The 20,562-nt window shown below is 47.7% G+C and overlaps 1 protein-coding gene across 1 annotated transcript in view; it reads right to left on the reverse strand.

Annotated features, from left to right (window-relative positions):
• Nucleotides 1–2,424: 2,424 nt before the first annotated feature.
• Nucleotides 2,425–20,562, reverse strand: part of ARL3 (ARF like GTPase 3) — a 32,357-nt gene continuing 14,219 nt past the window's right edge. Inside the window, exons 4-6 of the mRNA XM_076338923.1 lie at nucleotides 17,318–17,368; nucleotides 15,165–15,350; nucleotides 2,425–6,508 (exon numbers count right to left, since the gene is read on the reverse strand). Coding sequence (XP_076195038.1) covers nucleotides 6,461–6,508; nucleotides 15,165–15,350; nucleotides 17,318–17,368 — 285 coding nt within the window. The 3' untranslated portion in view covers nucleotides 2,425–6,460. The remainder of the gene's footprint in view (nucleotides 6,509–15,164; nucleotides 15,351–17,317; nucleotides 17,369–20,562) is intronic.

Genomic DNA, 20,562 nt, shown 5'->3' on the forward strand with positions numbered 1-20,562 from the left:
CCCCTGCCCGGTCCCAGACCCAAGTGCCACCCCCGGGTGCAGAGGGGTAGCCGTGCCTCAGTTTCCCCATTCCCCCAGACCAGCTCTCCATGCCCACACCACCGTCCTGGCCCCCTGCAGCGTGGCCCCCTTGGTTATCTCTGCCTGGCGCTGGCCTCACAGGTGCCAGCTATAAAAATGAACTCAAAATACATATAAATCCTCCTGCCTGACATCAGGGACGGTGATGGAGCCGGGGCAGGACAGCTGGCTCGGCCACCCCGAGACGCCAGGCTTTGCCTGGTCAGTAGGGATGCAGCTGTCGCAGGCTGGGGACTGCATGGTGTCCCCAGCCCATGGGCGATGCTCTCGGTGTGGGGGGACCCGCTCTCCCGGCCGTGTCCCCCTTGGCAGCCCAAACCCCCACCGGTTCCCTCCATCAGCCAGAGAAGCATTAAAGCTTGCAGGCTTCGGCTCCCATCGGTAGCACAAAATAAAGGTTGCAAAGCCAAGCAGCAAGGACGACTTCTATTTAAAAATACCTCTCATCCGGATGATTTATTTGCAGGGCGTTCCTGCCAGCTCCTAATGCAGCTCAGACTTGGGGCCTAACCTACCTGACCGCTTCCCTTCCTTGTAGGATTATTTATTCGGGGCTGTGTTTGGTTGCCCGGCCGTGCCGCCTGTAGGGCTGCGGCTCAGAGCCGTGCGGTCATGGCACGTTGCAAGCAGAGGGGCTCCTTCCAACCCTTCCTCTTACGACTGGGATTTTATTTATTTTTTTCTCCTTTTCCCATTAAAAAGGATACAGATATTCATCTCAGTCAGCCAGCTAAATAGGAAATGTGGAGGGGGCACACCCCCCCCCACCCCACCCCCACCCCGTGCTGTTCCCAGCAAGCCTTTGACGGCGTCCCCCAGCACGGGCGCAGCCCGACTGCAGCTTTACAGGAGTTTCGCTTCCAGTCGATGCTGGGAAGGGAAATAAGTGAACAGATTGCAATAAAAAAATCCAACAAGCCCAAATTCAGCCAAGTGAGCCCGAAGCTGCAATTTAGCCAGGAGCCAATCACAAGGCTGCGGTGCGAGCTTGTTTCCACTTAAACAAAACAAAAGAAAATTTAAAAAGCTTCGGTGCAGTGCCTGGGTGGGTGCCCGGGTGGGTGGGCAACGCGGCTGCAGCACCGCCGTGGCCATCGGTCCGGCTGCCCCTTGCCGACGCGTGCCCCGGCAGAGCACGGCAGGGCTGGGGGATGCCCACGCGGCGAGAACGCGAAGGCTGAAATCTCCGGCTCCGCGGCCGCAGACGATTTCTCTGCTCTGATAAAGGCAGTCGTCCAGGGGGTGCGAGGCCGTAAACAACAGGGAAATACCGGTCAAAGAGGAACAAAAATCTCAGTGTTTATTTCTCCTTCAGGCTGTGGATTATTACCGTTTTCTATTTTTCCCCTCCCCACATCCAATCCACTCGGTTCCTCGTCCTTTCGGGAGCACTAAATTCATCATCTGAATGCAAAGCGGGGCTTGTGCGGGGAAGGGAGCTGCGGTTCGTTCGAGCAGACGCATGCAAGGTCACACGCAGCCTCGCCATAAATTACGGCGTGTCCCACCGTAAACAGCAACAGGAGAGGGGAAGCACGGCGGCTTCAGGGGCAGGGGGCCGCGGGGGCCGATACATAATGTCGTGACAAGTCAAACAACTCTCAGGGTGTTCACTTGCCAGAGAAATATTTTTCACATCCAATCCATTAGGCAAACAAGATGAAAAAGTATTTCCTACTTTGCTGAAAAAATACCAGGACTCAGTATAAAGCGTGCCTTAAAAAAAAAGAGAAAAGAAATTAAGTGTGACCATCTATAATGTTTTTTTCCAGCGCTCTGACAGCCTTCCAGGCATCCTGGCCGTGCAGGGAGGGAGCTGATGCTTTCAAGAGCTCTAACACTTTCTCGCTTTTTGGCCCGTCCCGGTGTTGCAGGAACAGTAATGAGTCAAATATTAGTTGGAAAGAAACAACCCCAGAATTCGCTTCCCTCCCTCGAAACCCCCTCCAAACCCCGCTTCACTGAACCAGGCCCAAATCGTTTGCTGCTTTTCTTTTTCCCCTTCTCTTTTCCTGCCAGGTCGGTGGGGAACGTGTTTCGTGACAGGCTTTTTTTTAACCTACAAAATGATTTTTGAAACAGGAAGATCCTCCCAAAGTTTGCCTCTCTCGCTGGCTGGCTTTTCTGATAGTTTTGGACTAGTGAAAATCCAAAGGGAAAAGGCTTCTTCCAACAGTTTTGACCGCTTCTAGTACCGGCGACCATCTCTGAGGGGGAGACAGAGGGGAGCGGTGGAAGAGCAGCTTCGCGGACTGACTGGCGGCTCCTTGGGAAGAGGCAGTCCTCCACCGACCGCTGGAAAAATGAGCCTGTCGAAGAAGAAGGATCACCCCCAAACACAAGCCGTCTTTCTACTAAATTTTAATTTATTTCTTTTTTTTTTGACAAAGACATCTAAATTATACACTGAGTAACAACATGACCAGATATTGCAAATACCCCTTTTTGGTGAAATTCAAAAAGGGAACATAAAAGAAAGAGCTTGTGTGGGCCGGCCGGCCCAGGGAATGCAACAGCCGCCACCTTTTGCTTTTGCAGAAGAAAGAGCCTTGTGGGGCAGGGGGTGGGTTTGAGTGGGCTGGTCTCATCCCAGTACACTTAATAAAAAAAATAATCTGGTGATAAGTTATGGTTTTGACAGAGAAAGAAGTCATTAACATGCAAGAGGCAGTACTGGTAGGGGGAAAACCGGGAGAAGGTTGCATGAGGCTTTGGCAAGCATTCTCCGAGGGCAAGGAGAGACACTCTCCGTCAGCGCTGCAGCGGGGGGAGGCGGCCGCAGCCGGAGGAGGACACGAGTCCCCGCGCCCAGCGCTCGTGGTCGGAGCAGGGGCTTGGAACCACGTTTCCTGATGTGCCCTTGGAAAATTTCACTTCTCCATCATCTCTCCCCTCCAGAGAACACAAAGGGGCAGGAGAGGCATCTTTCATCTATCGCAAAGGTAAAACCAGATTTAATGATGTGAAAGTGAAGCAAGACAAACTCCCCGCGGGAGGGGAATTAACCCCTGCGACAAACTTCTCGAGGCCTGGGGCGGATCCGTCTGTCACTCCGAGCCTTTAAATCAAGGCCGGGTGTCTTCCTACCAGAGGTGCTCTAATTCAACCGCAAGTCCCCGTGCCGGCGGGGTGGCCTTTAATGGGCTGTGTTATGCGGGAGGTCAGGAGAGAGGAGCGTAACGGTCCCTTCTGACTTTAAAACCCTATGAATCGATGCGATGTGTGGCAGAGCTCCACCCATACCAATGAGACAGTTTGCTTCCCCCGAATCTCACTTAAAAGAGGGCAAAGCAGACAGAGTTGGAAGGACAAAGCCTCGCGTATGCAGTTACCATAAACCAAACAGGAGCTGAAGGGCTGGGAGAGGGGTAGGGGTTTCACTGAACGGCATTTTGGCTGGCCCCAGCCAGTTTTACAGGTGGTATTTAGCCAGGTGCTGCCGAGGGACAAGAGCCCTGCGGAGGGTATAGCGGATGTAAACACATTCAGGTAAGGAGCGGCAAGTGAACGGAACCTCAAATCCTTTTACATTTTCACCAGGTCGATGCACAGAGAGATGTTTACAATACAAGGAGCATTTACGGCCACCACTGCAGGGTGATTTACTTAAGTCGTGGTCATTTTAACCCTCCACCTCCATCCTCCCAGCATGGCTTGCTCTATCACGGTCTTCCTCTCTTACCACCTGGCGCAGGTGAACCAAATTCATCTACTGGATTACAGGTGAAGCTCTGGCTGGTACAGATGCACGCAACCAATACACGTAGCTACACGCAAACATAACGAATGAGCCAGCAAACACTTCTGGATCCTGAGTTCAGTAAGGCAATTTTTCCTTCCAAACTGGAGCGATAGGAAAATTACTAAATATTTCTTTTACACACATTTCCAAGTTTAACCAATGTGAGCCTAAAAAAAAAACCCAGGCCAAATTACCCTCTGGGATGCTTTTCGGATCCGGAAAGCTAACTGTGGCACAGGTAAGTTTGCCACTGGTAAAAAAATAGGGAGCAGGGAAGCACCAACTCAGCTCCCTCGCAAGTGAGCAGGATCAATGCCCGAGCCCCCAGGGGGACCTTGCTCTGTCCTGCCTGGGCCAGAGGAGGGGTACCCAAGCATTTCACTCTGCACCTGGCATGCAGTGCAGGCAAATCCAAAGCTCGGGAGTATCTGCCACAAAGCTCTGCCACTCAGCCAGCACAAAGCATGCCTTCAAGAAAGGGCTGCAATTCTTTACAGCGCTTGCATCAGGCAAATGCATTCATTGCAAGGAAAAGGCGATGCTGGGATGCATTTCTCCTCCTCGGGCTGACCCAGGAACATGTGGTGCTCAGATTCCTGGGGTTCCTGATAAGCCAATGCAGCCAGGGAGTCACTGAACGAGCTATGTTTAAATGAACATCTCTCCTCATCTTACGACTCCTTACTCAATCCAGCAAAGCTGGAGCTGTGTCACTTTGCACCATTAGCAACTGCTTAACAGCTCACTTGAGCCTGCTCTTTTCCCCCTCCCAGCCATCCGGTTTTTAAAGCAAGGCTGTGCTACTCCGGCATGCATGTCCTGTCTCAGTGCCGGAGACAGATGCACTCAGAGGGTGCTGACTCACGGACGCACGGAGATTAAAGTTGGATTGCTAAAGCAGTTGCTGTCCCAGCTGTCCCTCTGCCCCCAGCCACAGCAAAGACAGCTGAACTACACGTAGATCAACCGCTACTGTACATCCTGATGTATGGGGGGACCCGGAATCAGCCCCAGATGATTTTAATCTGCCGGGCTGTAACGCGTAGGCGGCCAGGGGCTGCTTCACATACAGTGCAGATGTTTCTGCCGTGAGGTGGAGACGTCCAGGGGAAGGGAGGAGCAAAGAGCTGGGAGCTCCAGGGGTGTCAGCCGTCTGCCTGGGTCCATGAGTCAACTCGCTGACGCGTGGTAAAGCCACATGCTTTAGTACACGCAGCTTTCCCCATACTGCCCGCCGGTCCATCTCCAAGAGGTGGAAGGGGTAATGCAGTCCCTAGTCATTCTCTGGCCTTTCGCAGGCAGGCAGCAAACAAAGCTGGCAAGCAGGGCAGTGGGATTATTTTACCATCTGTGCATTAGAAACTGGCCCAGGAGTCACCAAGCTCACTTCATGCAGGACATGGCTGCTTTGGCGTGCTAATGACTCCTGCTCACTGTCAGCTGGGGCTAGATTTGAATCGGGCATGAGGAGGTGGAAAATACATTCTCTTCCCTATTTCAGCGACTGCATCTTTTTAGAGGAAAGCCAGTTCAGGGAAGAATGAATCCTCGTTTTAAAGAGTGCTTCCCATCTGCCGTTCATCAGGCTTCCCACCCTCCACCAGGGCAATCTGTAGCCGGCACCGGGCTGGGGGGACCTCAGGCCCTGGGCAGCCAGCCCGCCACGGGGCAGTCCCCCGAGTCCGCCACAGGGCTAGGCAAGGCCTGCCGAGGAAGCGGTGTAGGAGAATATATTTTGCACATTTCAAAAAGGAAACCTGGGACCTGGTATCTCATTCTAGAAAGTAATCATGGGCTTAATTGCATTTTGCTGCAGAGTTACCTTAACATCAAGGGAAAATCAACAGGGATTGTTCAACATCAAGACTAATCTCACATATGGAACTTACTGAACGTAGGAACCACATTTTTGCTGGCTCAAGGTGAAATGCTGGGCTAAATTCTCCTTCAGCTGTGAGAAAAGCCCTAGGCACGCTCATCCTGCATTATTCCAACTGTAAAGAGCTTCAATTATACACATATAACCCTTCTCTCCCTTCTACGGCGGTGTCGCAATGCAACAGTGCCTCGTTATGATCAAACTCCTCTTTTATGGCTATAGGAATATGTGAAAGTCTTCTACCCTCATTACACAAATGACTCCTTAGCAGCTTTATTTTAAGAAACTACCCACAATTGGTAACACAACCGCATTTTATCTGTCACTGAGGGGAAGCTGTGACTGACACCTGAGCGTGTCCTCAGCAACCGCAAACCCGCATGTATAGGGCAGGTCCTATGCAGCTAAGCAACTACAGTAACTCACCACTCCCTCTGCTCCACACTGAATCACAGTCTTGCTTCTGCTTACAAACTTGCTTGCTAATCAGACATTTAGTACTATTTATGCATAGGGAGGAAATATATAATTCCTTTATTGGGATAAAAAAACGATACTAAAGAGCAGTCAAGTTCCAAATCCAGCAGTAGGTTTTAACCGATGTTGTTCCCTTTTTTCACTCTCTTTCCTTTTTTTTCTTTTAACAGCTGTAGCTGTGCACAGATGGAAAAACATTTGGTCAGAAAGCAGCAAATTAGTGTTTTCAGGCTGGAATTCTGCTCCTACCGCTCCTCCATTTCCATGCAGCTCAGAACGCCTTATTTCTTCTTAGCATTGACATTTTTGCACACCCAATTCATGCCGTCCTTCAGACAGAGAAAGGTAATGTTAGTCAAGTGAAGGGAAAAGGAGTCCCCCAATCCCACCCGACTGCCATTCTGCAAGTACCGTGGTCTGCCTCCTCATCTACCCCCCGCCTGCCCTCTGTGCCCAAAAACGCCGTGGGTAAAAAAACAAGTGCTTCATTGCTCGGTAGATGTTGTCACACAGAGGTTATTAAATCTTTCATCTGACCATAAAAGTATCATCATCTCATCATGTCGCTATGTGTAGGTCCTTTGAGGAAGGATCACTTTGCAGTCAAGGTACATCAGTGGCAGATGAAGGCTCAGTTCCAGGTTCAGCTACAGATGATTTGTATAACCTCGGGCAAGTCATCTTATCTTTGAGACCGTGGATTTTAGGGGGCTGTTTGTTATACAGTCAGCTCCCTATTAAGAATACGTCTCTAATTCTCTGCTCAGCTGCAAGCCTTGAAATCCAAATCCACGAAAGCCACTGAAATAACTGGATCTGGACCCTGCTCCCTGTGCCTCAGGGCCCCCACAGAAAATGGACCCCGAGGGGTCCCACAGGGGTTCAGTGAGAATAGATGTGGTCACATTTTAAGAGGTCGATATACTCTTTAGGGTATTTCCGTAAAAACGTGTGTGCGACATCTCTGACCACTGCAAGCAGGACAGTAACACTTCTGCCGTGAATACCTGAGTCGTGAGTTTATTGCTGAGATCCCAGAATGGGATATGCTATGGAAGGGCGAAGCGACATTTTATCTGCTCCTGTCACTTATCTGTTGTGAGATGTGCAGAACGGAGTGCAAGATACACAGTCTCCTCATATTTGTGTCCCGTCAAATCCACTACCTCTACCCTGCCTACAAGGTATCTCTGCCGACAAGGAGGCTCAGGGCAGAAAGAAGGCAGGTAAGGTTTTGTGGATGAGAGGAGAGTGGCACATCTTTGTGCTTGGAAATTGGGCAAACGTCACCTTGGAGTTCTGGAGGGGGAATTTCACTGTATTATGTTCAATGGTCATTTTTGGATCATTAAAACGACAGACCCTAAGACAGACCAGAGCCTTTGGGCCAGCATCGTTGCTAGCCCCGTGGTAGCAGTGTTGCTGGCTTCCTATGCCCTTGTCCCCAGACTGCCAAAAGGCTGCCACAGACCTCAGCTGCCCCAAGGACAGACGGCCAAAGGCACAGCACGGCAGGCCCTTCAGGTGAGCTGAGACCCACCACCGTGCCTCCATGTTGCCTCTCAGCCACGAAGGTGGTGGCCATGTTGGAGGGGAGCTAAAGAGTTAAGAGAGAAGAGAGGGAGTCCTCAGGGCTTAATCAGAAGCAGAGAGGTTCTCACTTGAAAATACCAATTCACCTTGATAGCTGCGCTATGTGACACTTCTTATCTGAAGGGGAGCAGCAACTTTTGAAATCAGCCCTTGTTGCTGCGTTAAATAAAGAATAAGCGAGCCCAGCTTGTCCTGGGGTGCACATGAGGCCCTACGCTAATAACACTTCTAACTCCAACCTTGGGGAGGGATGATGTCTCCAGTTTCATTTATGTATCTCCACAGCAGAGATCAGTGTAAAACAAATTGTCTGAAATCCTCAGAGCAAATGGGAAAAGAAGTAGATTCATTTTAAGGCCCAGTAGCTTTGTGTCTTCCCCTTTCAATAACACTGATAACCTAGGTGTAAAACATGTAATGCCTTAAGCAATCAATAGCGTGGTTTAAAGCTTATCACTTTAGAGAGAGAGGGAGCGAGTGATTCCCAGCATTAGGAATGCCAGGGCTTAACAATGGGGCTAGGAGGAGAGGTGTCAAGCCTTTGGCTTGATTGTGTGCTGTAGAAATCTGCATGATTGCCTGCAAAGAGTAAAAATAAATAAATAACTAAAAATGCTCCCACAATGATTTCAGCTTCCCCTGCCTCGGAAGCAATAATCACATTTGCACACATCATGGCATACAAGGCAAGCAGAGCTCCTCATTCATTTTGAATGTAGGTTTATTTGCTGAACCAGAACAGCTGAGACAGCTTAAAGTAATAAATATCAGCTGACACCCTCTGCTATTCAGCACAGTAATCCCAGAAACAATACCTCACTGCAAAACAACAAACACCCATCCTATCTTCTACCTAATCTGACCACAACCTGAATTCACAGTGATTAAAACTCTGCCTGCTGCCATTTGAGAGCTCGGGAAGGGGAAAGACAGACTGTTTCAGCACCAGTGCAGCAAGGGTCATAAAGCAGAGTTTATGATGGGATTTACCATGGCTGGGAGCCTGGCTGCATCAAGCATGTAACGAGGGCAAAAGAATGACATAGCAAAATGCAAGAGGAAAGGTGAACTCCAAACAGGCTTGAAATACGTAAGTAGGTCACCAAACTTTTAAAGCAGGAATAGATTTTAAAAACTCTCTTCTGGCATGAGTTAACTGACAGAAAAAAATCACATTTAATTGTAAATATCTCCCTGCCTGACAGTGATAAAGGGAAAACGAACATGCTCAGCTCTACATGTGTTGTATCAAAGAGCTATGCGTGAGACACCTTCCTCATCTTCAGCGACAACGCAGCTACATCTGTAGCTTCTGGTGCAACTTTGTTGGGGGGCATGTGTTCTGCAGTGTCACCAAATGCTTTGGAGAATAGCAAATGCAATGGAAAGCGAAAGAAACTAAAAGGTACGTTTGCAGTTTTTCTACCTAAGGTTTGAAGCAGGACGGAGGGTTGGCAAGATAGAGAAATCCAGGGAAGCTGCTACAAACACAAAGAGCTGCTATGGGGAAGGCACATGGGAAGGAGCTTGAAAGAGTCAAGTCCACAAGGAGTCAACTGTTGTCATCCTTTGTCCCTACACACTCTGTCTCTATATCTGCATGCTTAAAAGATGGCTCTGTGCAGAAAGTACAATCCCTACAGTAACATTTAGATCTTGATAGATGTCCTCACGCTGCTTTGTTGAGACACAGAGACATTGGCAGGTACTCTGAGGATGGAGACGGATACAATATTAGTATTCCAGCCTCAAGTCAACCCTGGGAAAACTTAGCCAGGGAAAGATTTCAGATCTTTCAGCTTTGCCTCTCTTAGCTCCTTAACAAGCAGCTAGTAAACTTTACCAAAGCAAAGAGAGAGAACTCCAGGGAAGAGGGTAATACTCCTTGCAGAGAAATGCTGCTCGGCACAACCCCGCCTTGCTGCAGTCACATCTGCTATTGTGCCAAGGGAGTTGTACTCTAATGCCCTTTGGGAAAGGACTGGTAGAGCCTTCCCCAGGAGAAATAAAAAGTCCTGCTTGAGATTAGCCCACTGCTTGCTTATTCTCTGCATTATCAGCTTTGCGGCTATGGGAGTGAAGTAATCTGACTTCAAACACAGCTAACAAGTCCTTTTCGCCCCATAAAAAGCCTCCCAATTTCTCCTCCCCTGCAAGCCAGGGATCAGGCAAGGCCACAAACTTGTGACCCCTAACGTGACCTTAAGGACAGCAAAGCTTAATCCTTTCATGTAATCCTCTGTCTGCCATAACAAATTGGGTCAGGCAAGTGCAAAATTCTCCATCTCTAGCATTTTTGGTATGCGTTATTTTAACTGTCACTTTCTTCTCCCTCTGCACAGCTAGGGCTGTGCCTTCATTATCTGTCATCTCTCTGCACCTCCAGTCATCATACAGGCTGGCTTTTGCAGGCTCCCGCAAGTACATTATCCATTGTTTTTTGCCTGGGTGCAAGCTTTTCTTTTGTCCTCTGAGACGTCGTATCCCTGATGCAGCGCTGTAGACTCCGTTCTTACCCTGCTTAAAAATCACAAGGCTTTGCCCTGTAATGTGGAAACATGGTTGCTTTTCCTCAACAAGCAATGGCTCTGCCTGCCCCAGGAGAGCTGCAGTCATGGAAATTGGTTTTAAATCACATTTACAAGTAGCCCCAGAACCTTGTTAAGATGTGGAAGATCCCCATCTAGCCTGCCTTGGCTAAGGCATCTTTAAGACAAAACCTAGCTCTGAGGATACAACATTGCCGGGGGGTCCTTTCTGAATCTTGCCCTTATGAAAGTGCTGAATCGCAGCATCAGCGTAACTTAAGTCTTGGGCTTCATTCTCAACTGGGTTGAAACAGCCAGGGAGGAGAAGGCGGCTCAGCCATTCCCACAGTCCTTTGGGCCAGACCAGCTCTGGCATAAATTAGGGAAGTTTACTGGCTACTCTCAGTTCCACTGGCTTTTAATGGTCTCCAGGGGGCCATTATGCTTGGGAGACTCCAGACACAATACGCTGCAGCATCGTTCTGGAGGACGATTCCTCGGGGCAGGCTGAGCTCCTGCTGCCTTGATCGGAGGCTCTTGCTTCAGACAAGAAACAAGCTGCAGAGCACAGACCGGTCCAAAGCCTTGAGTCATGTTTAATACACACCCTGGCCCCTAAATAACACCTCCAGCAAGAGGGCAGGCTGTAAAGCAGAGGAGTCCTGCCACCCTTCACCCCACCCCGGCCGGCCAGGGTGGAATGCACATAGCTTTTGTGTACCAAGGACTACAGCTGGAGATCTGGCCACAAAACACAACCCCAAGAGAGCCTATGTGGCACCAGAGAGCCATTGTGAGGCAACAGTTCCCTTATGTTTCTCTGCTGACATCAGCGATCACCTCCCTCGCTTGCTGTACCCTGTGCAAGGGTCTCGGTGTAAGCTGGTGCAGGACTCTGCTCCAGAGGCAGAGCCCAAATGGCTGCGGTGGGGAGAAAAGGCTTTCCTGCTTGCATAACTAGAGCTGAAGGACAAAACCAGACCAAGCAGACATTTTGCTTGAAAAAGCCTCTAAGCATGAGGGATGCCACTCCTCCCTCAATGGCACCATGAAGTCTGATTAACAAGACAAGTGCTGCCCACAGTTACAGTCAGGAGGTAATGAAGTCTTCAGCTGGCATAACTGGGGCTACCAGCTGGCGTCCAGAGGACACTACATGGGGTTTCCAGTTAACCCAGTCACCTCTCTTCTCAGCCTGCCCAGGACATTGCTGGGCCCCTTTTCCAGAGTCCCCAACGGTTAATTTTAAAAGAGAAGATGACAATATGGATTCCCTCCTTAATTAACAGTTTTATTAAATAACCCATTTCAAATAATAGTTAAATTCTCTAAATTTATATCATTCTATTAACCATAATCTAATCTCATTAACCTTGAAATCCCCAGTCTTAACTACCCAATTCTATACACCATGGTGCTAGCAGCTAAACTAATTAAATGACCTTCAAACTATTTCTCCTTCATGTATTGGCATTATTTATCTTTGCTCACTGCTCCTTCAAGCTATCACAAAAATCTTCCCCTATGAACTCTGTTCCTGCATGTACTCAGTACTAGATATGCCACCACTCTTCCTTGCAAAATCCATCAGCGATGTCTCCAATTTTACTCTAGCTAATATATTCCATCAGCAGCGACGGTTAGCATGCTTGCTCCTTGGCTTTCATTCTGAATACCTGATGCTTCCACGTCTTCATTTATTTTGCTGTCACTCATTGTCATTTCTCAAAGAAGTCCTTAAAGCAGTGACCTGAGATTTAACTACACATAGAGAGCTCCCGTTCTGAGCCACTGGTAGAGATAGTGTGTACCACGATCCTCAAAAACATCTTTCTTAACCTCACTCTTTAAACAAATTCTTCTTTGATTCCCCTAAATTTTGAGCATGTTGACCTCTTCTTAGGGTCCCAGGACTGAAGACGCTGTTTCTTCCTGGGCTGATCCAGGTTTAGTTTAAAAGCCATCTCCCAAACCATTTTGCTCAATGAATTTCCAAGGAAAGGGAAAGCTTGGCATTCTTGCTGTCTGATTTGACAGAGCTGGAGATACAGCAGAAGAGAAATACAGGGGCTCTTTTTCTCTAAGCTGTAGAGAGTTTGCAACTTCCCTGACCTTTCTGCAATAATCATTTATGGAATAAGCTGCAGTATTTAGGGCAATGAGACTGCGGACAACACAGCGGGATGTTATCTGGCCTGCATCTAAATTAATTTGTTTAGATAAGCATGATGAACAAAATACATAGACCTGCAAATACTTTTATTTAGCTCTTGTCTTCTGTTTTCTGGAAGTGAATGCAGAAGCAGATTTCATTTTCCCGGTAGAGGGTATTGGGCTGCGTATTTTATTCTATTGAATGTATAGGGATGCACTGTACTTCAAAGAGAATGCACAGTAACAAGGCGCTATCAACGAAGAAGGGTGCAGCCCACTCCAGAGAGCCCACAGATCAGCTTGAGGAGGAGGCATTTTTCAAAGCTCACAAACAGAAAGTGCCACTTTCTATTGTTTAGTTCTTCCACATCCAACACCTGTCCCTGAATTTCATCTGCCAGTTTACTGCCCCTTTGCAGCTGGAGAGCTTGCTTGGACTTCCATAAACTAGAAGAGGGCCTGGAGGAGGGAAGTAGGTGAGCTAGGCCTGCCTGCAACTCTGTGAACTGCACCCTCACTTTCTTGATCACATTTCTTTGGACTTTAATATCACTGCCATTGTGGAATGCATTTCCCTCCACCACCACCACTTCAAAATGAAGATTAGAGTTGAAGCCTTTCATGAGATTGGCTGCAACACAGCTGAATTTGTATCTTAGGTAATTAAATAAAGGCCCTTTGGAGGACACCATCTACTATGTTTAGGTCTAAACATCAGGTTAAGAATTTTAAATCAGAAGAACTGCTGTACTGGGTCAGACCAACGGTCCATCCAGACCAGCATCCCCCTTCTGGATGCCAAGGGAAAGAACATGTAGGAACAGGATCTCCCTTGCTCTGTTCCTCCCTCCCAGTCCATGGCTCAAGCTGTTCCTCATTCAAAAGCTGCCTCCAGATCTTAGTGGTCAGTGATTGCCTGCAGATCTCTCCTTCAGAAATTCACTTAGTATTTTTCTGAACCAACTGGTACCTTTGGTCTCCACAACATCCTGTGCCAATGAGATCCACAATTTAATTACACAACTCGCAAAGAAGCACTTACTTTTATTTCTTTTTAGCTGTTGTCTGATTATTTCATTAGGAATGCCTTTCCTCTAACAACGTGAAAAAAGCATATAGTCTATCTGACATTTTTATACCTTATTTTATAAATCCTGAGGATGTTCCCACTCTCTGTCCTCTCTCTTCCAAGCTGCAAGTCCTAATTTATTTATTATCCCCGTCTACAGATGCCACTCTGTGCTACTGATCATTCTTGACAGAGGATTCTCAAATCTCTCCTAATTCTGAGCAGATATATGGACAGTATTTTTTCTGATAAGGGTAGTTAAGAGCCAGAAGAGGTTACCTAGAGAGGCTGTGCAATCTCCATGCCTGGAAATATTTATAACTTGATGGGACAAGGCCCTCAGCAACGTCCTCTAGACTCGCAGTTATCCTTGCTTTAAACATGAGGTTGGTCTAAAGATCTCCTAAAGACCCATCAACCTAATTTTTTGTTGGACTCTATGATTCTACTACTACAAAAATCTTTTCAGATGGGGCAGAGGCAGAAATGCATGTCATGTTCAAGGTATGGGCCCACCATGCCTTTATCCTGCTACAAAAGAAATGTTTTCTGGGATGTTTCTTGTTTGCTTTCTGATAATTCTCCAGCATTTGATTTTCCTCTCTGGCCTTTGATGAGCACTAAGCTGCTGTTCCCAACAATCTGCTTCTGAGTAATGGCAACTAATTTTGAGTCCATCATCATATGTGCATAGTTAGGATTCTTGTTCCTCATGTGCATTATTTTGCACTTGTCAACACTGAATTTCATCTGCCATTTTACTGCCCATTCTGTATTGCAGGCTTCTTCTGCGACTCTTCATACTCAGCTTGAGACCTGACTATCCTGAACAGCTCTATAGCATCTGCAAATAAGGTTTTACTGAAACTGCAATGAAGATGAATGTCTTCAACATTCTGTTTCTTTAAATATCAGTGAAGGGAGTACTCCTGACTGCTGGGATTGCGAGCACTGCAAATATTTCATTAATTCAGGAAAGCCTAAGAGTGAAATAAACAAACCTTGGTCCCATTTACATTACAAAGAGCTACTATACTGCAGGAACTGGCTACAGCACAGGAGCCCAAGACACAGCTATTACAGTTCAGCAAAGGAACACAGCTCAGACCCCTCGGTGGGTTTTTGCTGCCCCACATGCTGCCATTAGAAGTGGTCCTTGCCCCGTGTGCAACTCTTGCGTTTCTCTGGATCAGAAAAATTGATCAGTTTCTCTCTGGCGCCTGCGTTGAGCAAAACGCCAAACGACATTAGTAGCGAAGGTAAATGAGATTTCTAAACTGCACACTTGAGACAGTCAAAGGGGTTAATAGTAAAAGATGATTTGTTTTGTGAAAATTATTAACCTGACAGCGGTCTCTTTAAAATAAATCAGTGTCTTCATTTGGCCCAGCCAAGGGGTCCTGGGTGGGGAAGCCATTGCTCTCCCCTTTCCTGGGGATGGAGAGATCCCAAGGGCCTACAGCTCCCCCTTCCCTTTGCACAGGCAATGAGACATATGCCCCCCGCATTCTGCGCTGCAAGGGTTTGGCTGCGCTGACCCTCCTCCGTGAGGCAGCTGGCCCAGCCCCACCCTGCAGATCAACAGACAACAATCTCTTACAGATGGCCTGCTGGCACAGCAAGCCTGCTCCAGAGCCTCACCTGTACTCCCTCTCCTGAAAGAGCTGAACAAGACTGGATCTGCCAGACTCTGTCCCGGATTGTGTGTAGGTTCAGTCCCTCGGCAATCTCCGAAGCAGGGGCAGCCGTCAGCAAATCCTGCTTGTTAGCGAATATAAGCACGGGGACTCCACTAAGCTTTTCTTCATCCAAAAGCTCAGCCAGCTCCTATATCATTTACAAGGGAGTGGGGTGGGGGGGAAGATGGAGAGAGGGAAGGGAAGAAAACCTTCAACCACCAGTGGCTGTCTCTAATTAGAAATATATTTAGGGCAAATGCTAGAAGAGTGTGTTCCAGTGAAACCTAGATCTTATTATAAGAGAGCAAAAATGTATACAATCATCTCTGCCCAAAGTTCAAAAGCTATTTCTTCCAATTACAGGTTACAAAAATCTTCATCTTGGTCTGAAATTAGCAGTTGCCTTAAAGGCTACAACTCTGTGTTTTACCAGTCCCTGCTCCCAGGAGACCAAAATTGATGAAACAGCAAAAAACATGTAAATTGGCAGTATGAGGAATCTGTCTTAAGTTATTGCCTGACTGGCATTTGTACCTGAGCAGCTGATGACACCAGCCCTGATACCTTTGCTAATAATGAGTTTCAGGGTTTTGTTCCAAGTTTTATACGCTGCAATTTGAGCAGGAGAAGACTTTTTTTTTTCCCCCCAGAAATGGATATCTCCCTCACACAAGAAAGTGCTGATGGTTTTGAAGGTATTGGCTAGCTGAAGACAAGCTAGATCAGCTTTACTAGCTGGATTTTGGCTCCATATGCACAGCACACATTGGGTGGCATCTTGAGAAATGGGTTTGTTCGTTCAAAACTGGGTGACTCAAAGAAATTCTTCTAATAGCTCAAATCCGAGTGGATCTGCAGTGGATCAACGATGGCTGAAATACTTCATGTCTAGGGTTGTGCAATGGCCTCATGTGAAACAAGCACACAGTCTCAAGTCACTTCCCTATGTGAACATATGACAAACACAGCAGAACTTGACCCTGTAGGGACTGCTGGCATTGCAGATAGATGGGTACATGAGATTTTTGTGGGCTCCTTATTTAGCTAGGAAGGTCTCATACTCAGATACTGTCCTAACATCTTTCATCTACTGGCTAGAAACTTTTGGATTAAATGAGTGCAGTTGGGGAGATGCTAAACTGCAGTGGAAATCTGACTCCATCCCCCCAAAAGCAATGTTTGGTTTGGAAACCAGGATGAGAGAATGGACTTATAAACTGAGTTGGCTGGGAATTTTTCAACAAAATAGGTCTTTCATCTGACATGGCTCATTTATTGAAACCAAAAGTGTTTGCAGAAATATGAGGGGTCCAGGCTGACTCCACCTGACTCAGGCAAGTGCTCTAAGCTTCTGCTTCCTCTCCCATTCTTTTGCCCAATGAATATTTAATTACTGATATAAAACAAAATAGCTCCAATAGGGGAAAAATTCTCCCCACCCTTAGAACAACCAACAGTTATGCTGTTAGGATGTGTCCACGATACTTGAGAGGCGAAAGATTGAGTGCCTCCTTCAAATCAGGCAGAACAGAGGGCTTTAAATTAAATCTCCCATTTTTTGGGGGTAAATCTGTTGCTAGCTATTTTGGGACACTGTCACTTTCTGAATTTTACAAAAGAAAGTTCAAAAGTCCTATTTTTGTTCCATCCTAAAACACAAAATGTTACAAAACATCAAAATTTTGCAAAACAGAAATCTTATTTTCTGGCCAGTCCTAGTTACAGAGTTCTTAGGTTTTTTTCAATTACATCCAAAAGACAATCAAGTCAATATGATTTCCATTTCAACTTTGTAAATAAGAAAATAGGATTCCTCAGGGTCTTGGTTTGGCAAGGTTTAAAGGACTTACTTAGAGAAGTTTTTGCTTTCAGTATTGGGCTCCATTTGCTGTTATTGTATAACTTTAAAGAAAACCGTTCTATTTAAACGGAATTAGGCTACCTATTTTCCTTGTTTCACATCTACCAAAATAATCTGCATTGATGTTGAAAGGCAAGTCTCTTGAAATGCAAATTTCCCTCATAAACAACAAAATCATCTTCCTAACTTTTGTGAGCAAGGGGCACTCAGAAGCACTGAGTTACTTCAAAGGAAGCTGGGCGTAAGAAACTTACCTGACCCGTTTCTTCAAACCTCTTCCTATCTGCACTGTCAATGACATAGATCTGAAAAAGAAATGAGAGGAAAAGTTACTCTTCCCAGAAGACACTCTTCCACAGTATCACATACTTAAGTGAGCTGAGCCTAATAATTATGCTTTTGGGCACAAAGATCCCCGGTATTATTTATAGCAAATGTTGACAAAACTTCATGACGTTCTGAAAGGAGAGGAACCACCTCTTTTAAAGCTGGGGGGGGGTGGACAGCCACGTGGGCAGGATCAGAAAGGAGCTGGGGGCAGTACTGGGGATGCTCTCACCATCTCCACAGCATCTACTATCTGAAGAGAACAGGAGACTGCCTGGTATCTTTTCAAATGACCGGCTTACAAGCTGAAGCTGAGCACAGGAGGGCAAAACCTGGGGAGCCAGACATGGTCTTTCACCCTAGCAAACAGTGTACAAGCACTACACTGGTGTGACTACGCCATGCTGCCCTCTAGCAGGACGCATCACCTCCTCAATAAGCCACCAAGGCACACAACGGCACTCAGGGGACAGATGAATATATTGGGGACATTGAGTTCCTCTCCATCAGGCAATTCTACTACAACCTCCTGGAGCAGGTGGTTGGGGAGGAGGGCTGGATCTAGCCTGCAAGACTCCATTTTTGGCTGCCAGCTTGTCCACCAGGATGATGGAGAAGACAGGGAGCAGCTGGCTCACAAAGACTGACAGCAGAGTCCTGCCACCCTCTCAGGGCTGGGTACCACAACTCACGGTCCACAAGGAGGTCCCAACCAGACACCTGTCCCCTGGTATGGAGAAGGCTGGATCCCCCAGCCCGCAGGTTCCCTGCCTTGGGAGGGGGTCTCCACCCTCTCCAAGCAGCACGGCACGTGCTGATTTCGTTCTGTAAATGCAAACGAGCCTTCTCAGTGAAGGCAGCTCTAGGTCTGCACAGGCTAAAAGGCTCCTCAAAGGTCCCCCTACATATGTAATTAGTAAGTCCAGCCACTCTCCTTCCCCCTAGCAATGCTACTGCAGTTCAGAGTGCACAAGTTACCAAGCTACATCTGAAGAAACGGGGAACCTCAGTATAACACTCAGGCAAGAATAGCCTGGCATCCCTTTTCCATTACTTGATAGGGGAAGGTTTTTGAAGGCGAAGGGCGCTGGGACAGCAGACAGGGACAGGACTGGTGACAAACACTGAGCATTTTGCTTCCAGTCCCTGCCATTCCCCATCAGCGGTGATTGAAGCTGCTAGCATGTCATCTGCATGCTCTTTGGTGGCTTACAGGGAGCAAGTGTCAGCCTGGTTTTCAGGGAATAGATGAGCACAGCACCCCGCCATGAAGATAAATGGCATCCTTGCAGGCAGTCTCAGCATAAGACTCCATGCTTCCAGGATAATTTCGACCAAATAGTAGGGGGAGGGAAGATCTCTAGCAGCAATATCTATTAAACTGTAGGCACTCCCTTAATGAGCAGTGTTAAGGGTTGTTTGAAATGGGACCAAACACGCAGCAGGAGAATCTGTATGCCAGGCCTGAGAAGGTAACCCAGCAACCTCGCAGACCTCTCTGCTGATCACTTGGGGTCTGCGGTCCTCCCGGAGCCAGGCTGATGCACACTGACAGAGGCTGGGGGACACGCAGCAGGGCTGGATGTAGCTGCGTGGGGATGTGTCAGCAGTGCATGCACTTGGTGCCACATGATGGGGAAAGGCCCGTGGGCACGGCGTGACACACAGCCTCTCCCCGCAATGTGATCCCAGGCACGTGCACCAATACTGTATCAGCTACGCCCATTCTCTCTGCCCCTCCCAAGCATCCTCCCCTGTGCATCCCATTTGGGGTAGGAAACACAGACAGAAAGAAAGAAGCTGCAGGGCTGGCAGTTGTGCTCTGGGGTGAAACTGGACTGTCATCTGTCCTCCTTCGGGACATCTCAGGGGAAGCTTAGCAACACATGAACACAACAGTCAAGTGCTACTTCTCAACTGAAAGGCAGCACCTCCCATATTACGGTGCTTCTTTAACTGGCAAGGAAGAGCTGAGTCCCAACTAGCCAGGCTTTCTCCTGCACCGCTCCGTTCCTTGCTAGGGAGCTACTTTGCAAGATGAGAATTGGAGACAACAGCGCTCGGGGCAAAAGCCACAAAAGCACAGCACAGAGAAGGTAAAGTATGGCTCCATTCCTTGCTAGGGAGCTATTTTGCAAGATGAGAATTGGAGACAACAGTGCTCGGGGCAAAAGCCACAAAAGCACAGCACAGAGAAGGTAAAGTATGTGCGGAGTGCCTACTTCCAAACCAGAAAGCACTGTGCCAAATAGCTGCAGGTGCCTGTCTGAATATGCAATCAGCCAGATATCCACACCTTATTTGCCTGGGTTAAGCTTCCAAATATCACAGGTGTGTGATGCAAGACCAAGCTCTCATTCAAAGGCACCTGCATGGATTTGAATTTGCAATCACTTCCTGCTTTTTAATACCCTTTAGAGGGTCCTTTCTGCTTTGTGCAATATAGTTTAGGAGAAGACAGTAGCAGGGGGTCCTGGGAACTGTAGCGTATCTCATCTCCACCTTCCTTCTATGGCCAGGGCCACACAAGACCGTTTCTGGCTGTGGTGCTCGGTAGCATGGTTTGCCAGTTTGAACAGCCATTGAGTACACCATGTGGGAGAAATGGAGCTTGAGAAAAAAATTACCGTACAGCTGGGTGCCTCCTTTGAGCAACAGGCCAAAACAAAACCTGGAGTAAATGGGTTGGGCAGAAATTGCAAGTGGTGGGACTGGATGAAGAAATAACATGAGGGATAAGTTAGCTCAATTTACAGAGGCTCAACCTGCACCAGGTTAGTCAGAGGGTAAAATTACTGGCTAAAACAGGGGTGAGGGCTGGCAGAAGAGAGAGAGAGAGAGTCATCAGCATATACTTGATTCCAGTTTTGGTGTGTATGGACATAGCAAAGCACTGCACTAACATGCTGACAGCTCCCAGTCTGGGACTGGGTGTCAGCACGGAGTGCAGGCAGGGGAGCTCAGGTCCATGTGCGCACCAGTTATTCCCTCTAAATTCACACCGCTGCTTCCCCCAAACTGATTCTGCTTCTATCTACCCATTTTCTTACCTGTATGAAAAGAAAGGTTTTCTTTGTACATTGCTTTAACTGGGGTGGGAGGAGGGCAGGGAAAACAGCTGCTTTCATATCCTTCAGTCTTCAAATTCACCTTTATTTCTGCACCTCCCATG

This window comes from Aptenodytes patagonicus, chromosome 5 (genome assembly GCF_965638725.1).
Source record: "Aptenodytes patagonicus chromosome 5, bAptPat1.pri.cur, whole genome shotgun sequence".
In the NCBI taxonomy this organism is placed as follows: domain Eukaryota; kingdom Metazoa; phylum Chordata; class Aves; order Sphenisciformes; family Spheniscidae; genus Aptenodytes; species Aptenodytes patagonicus.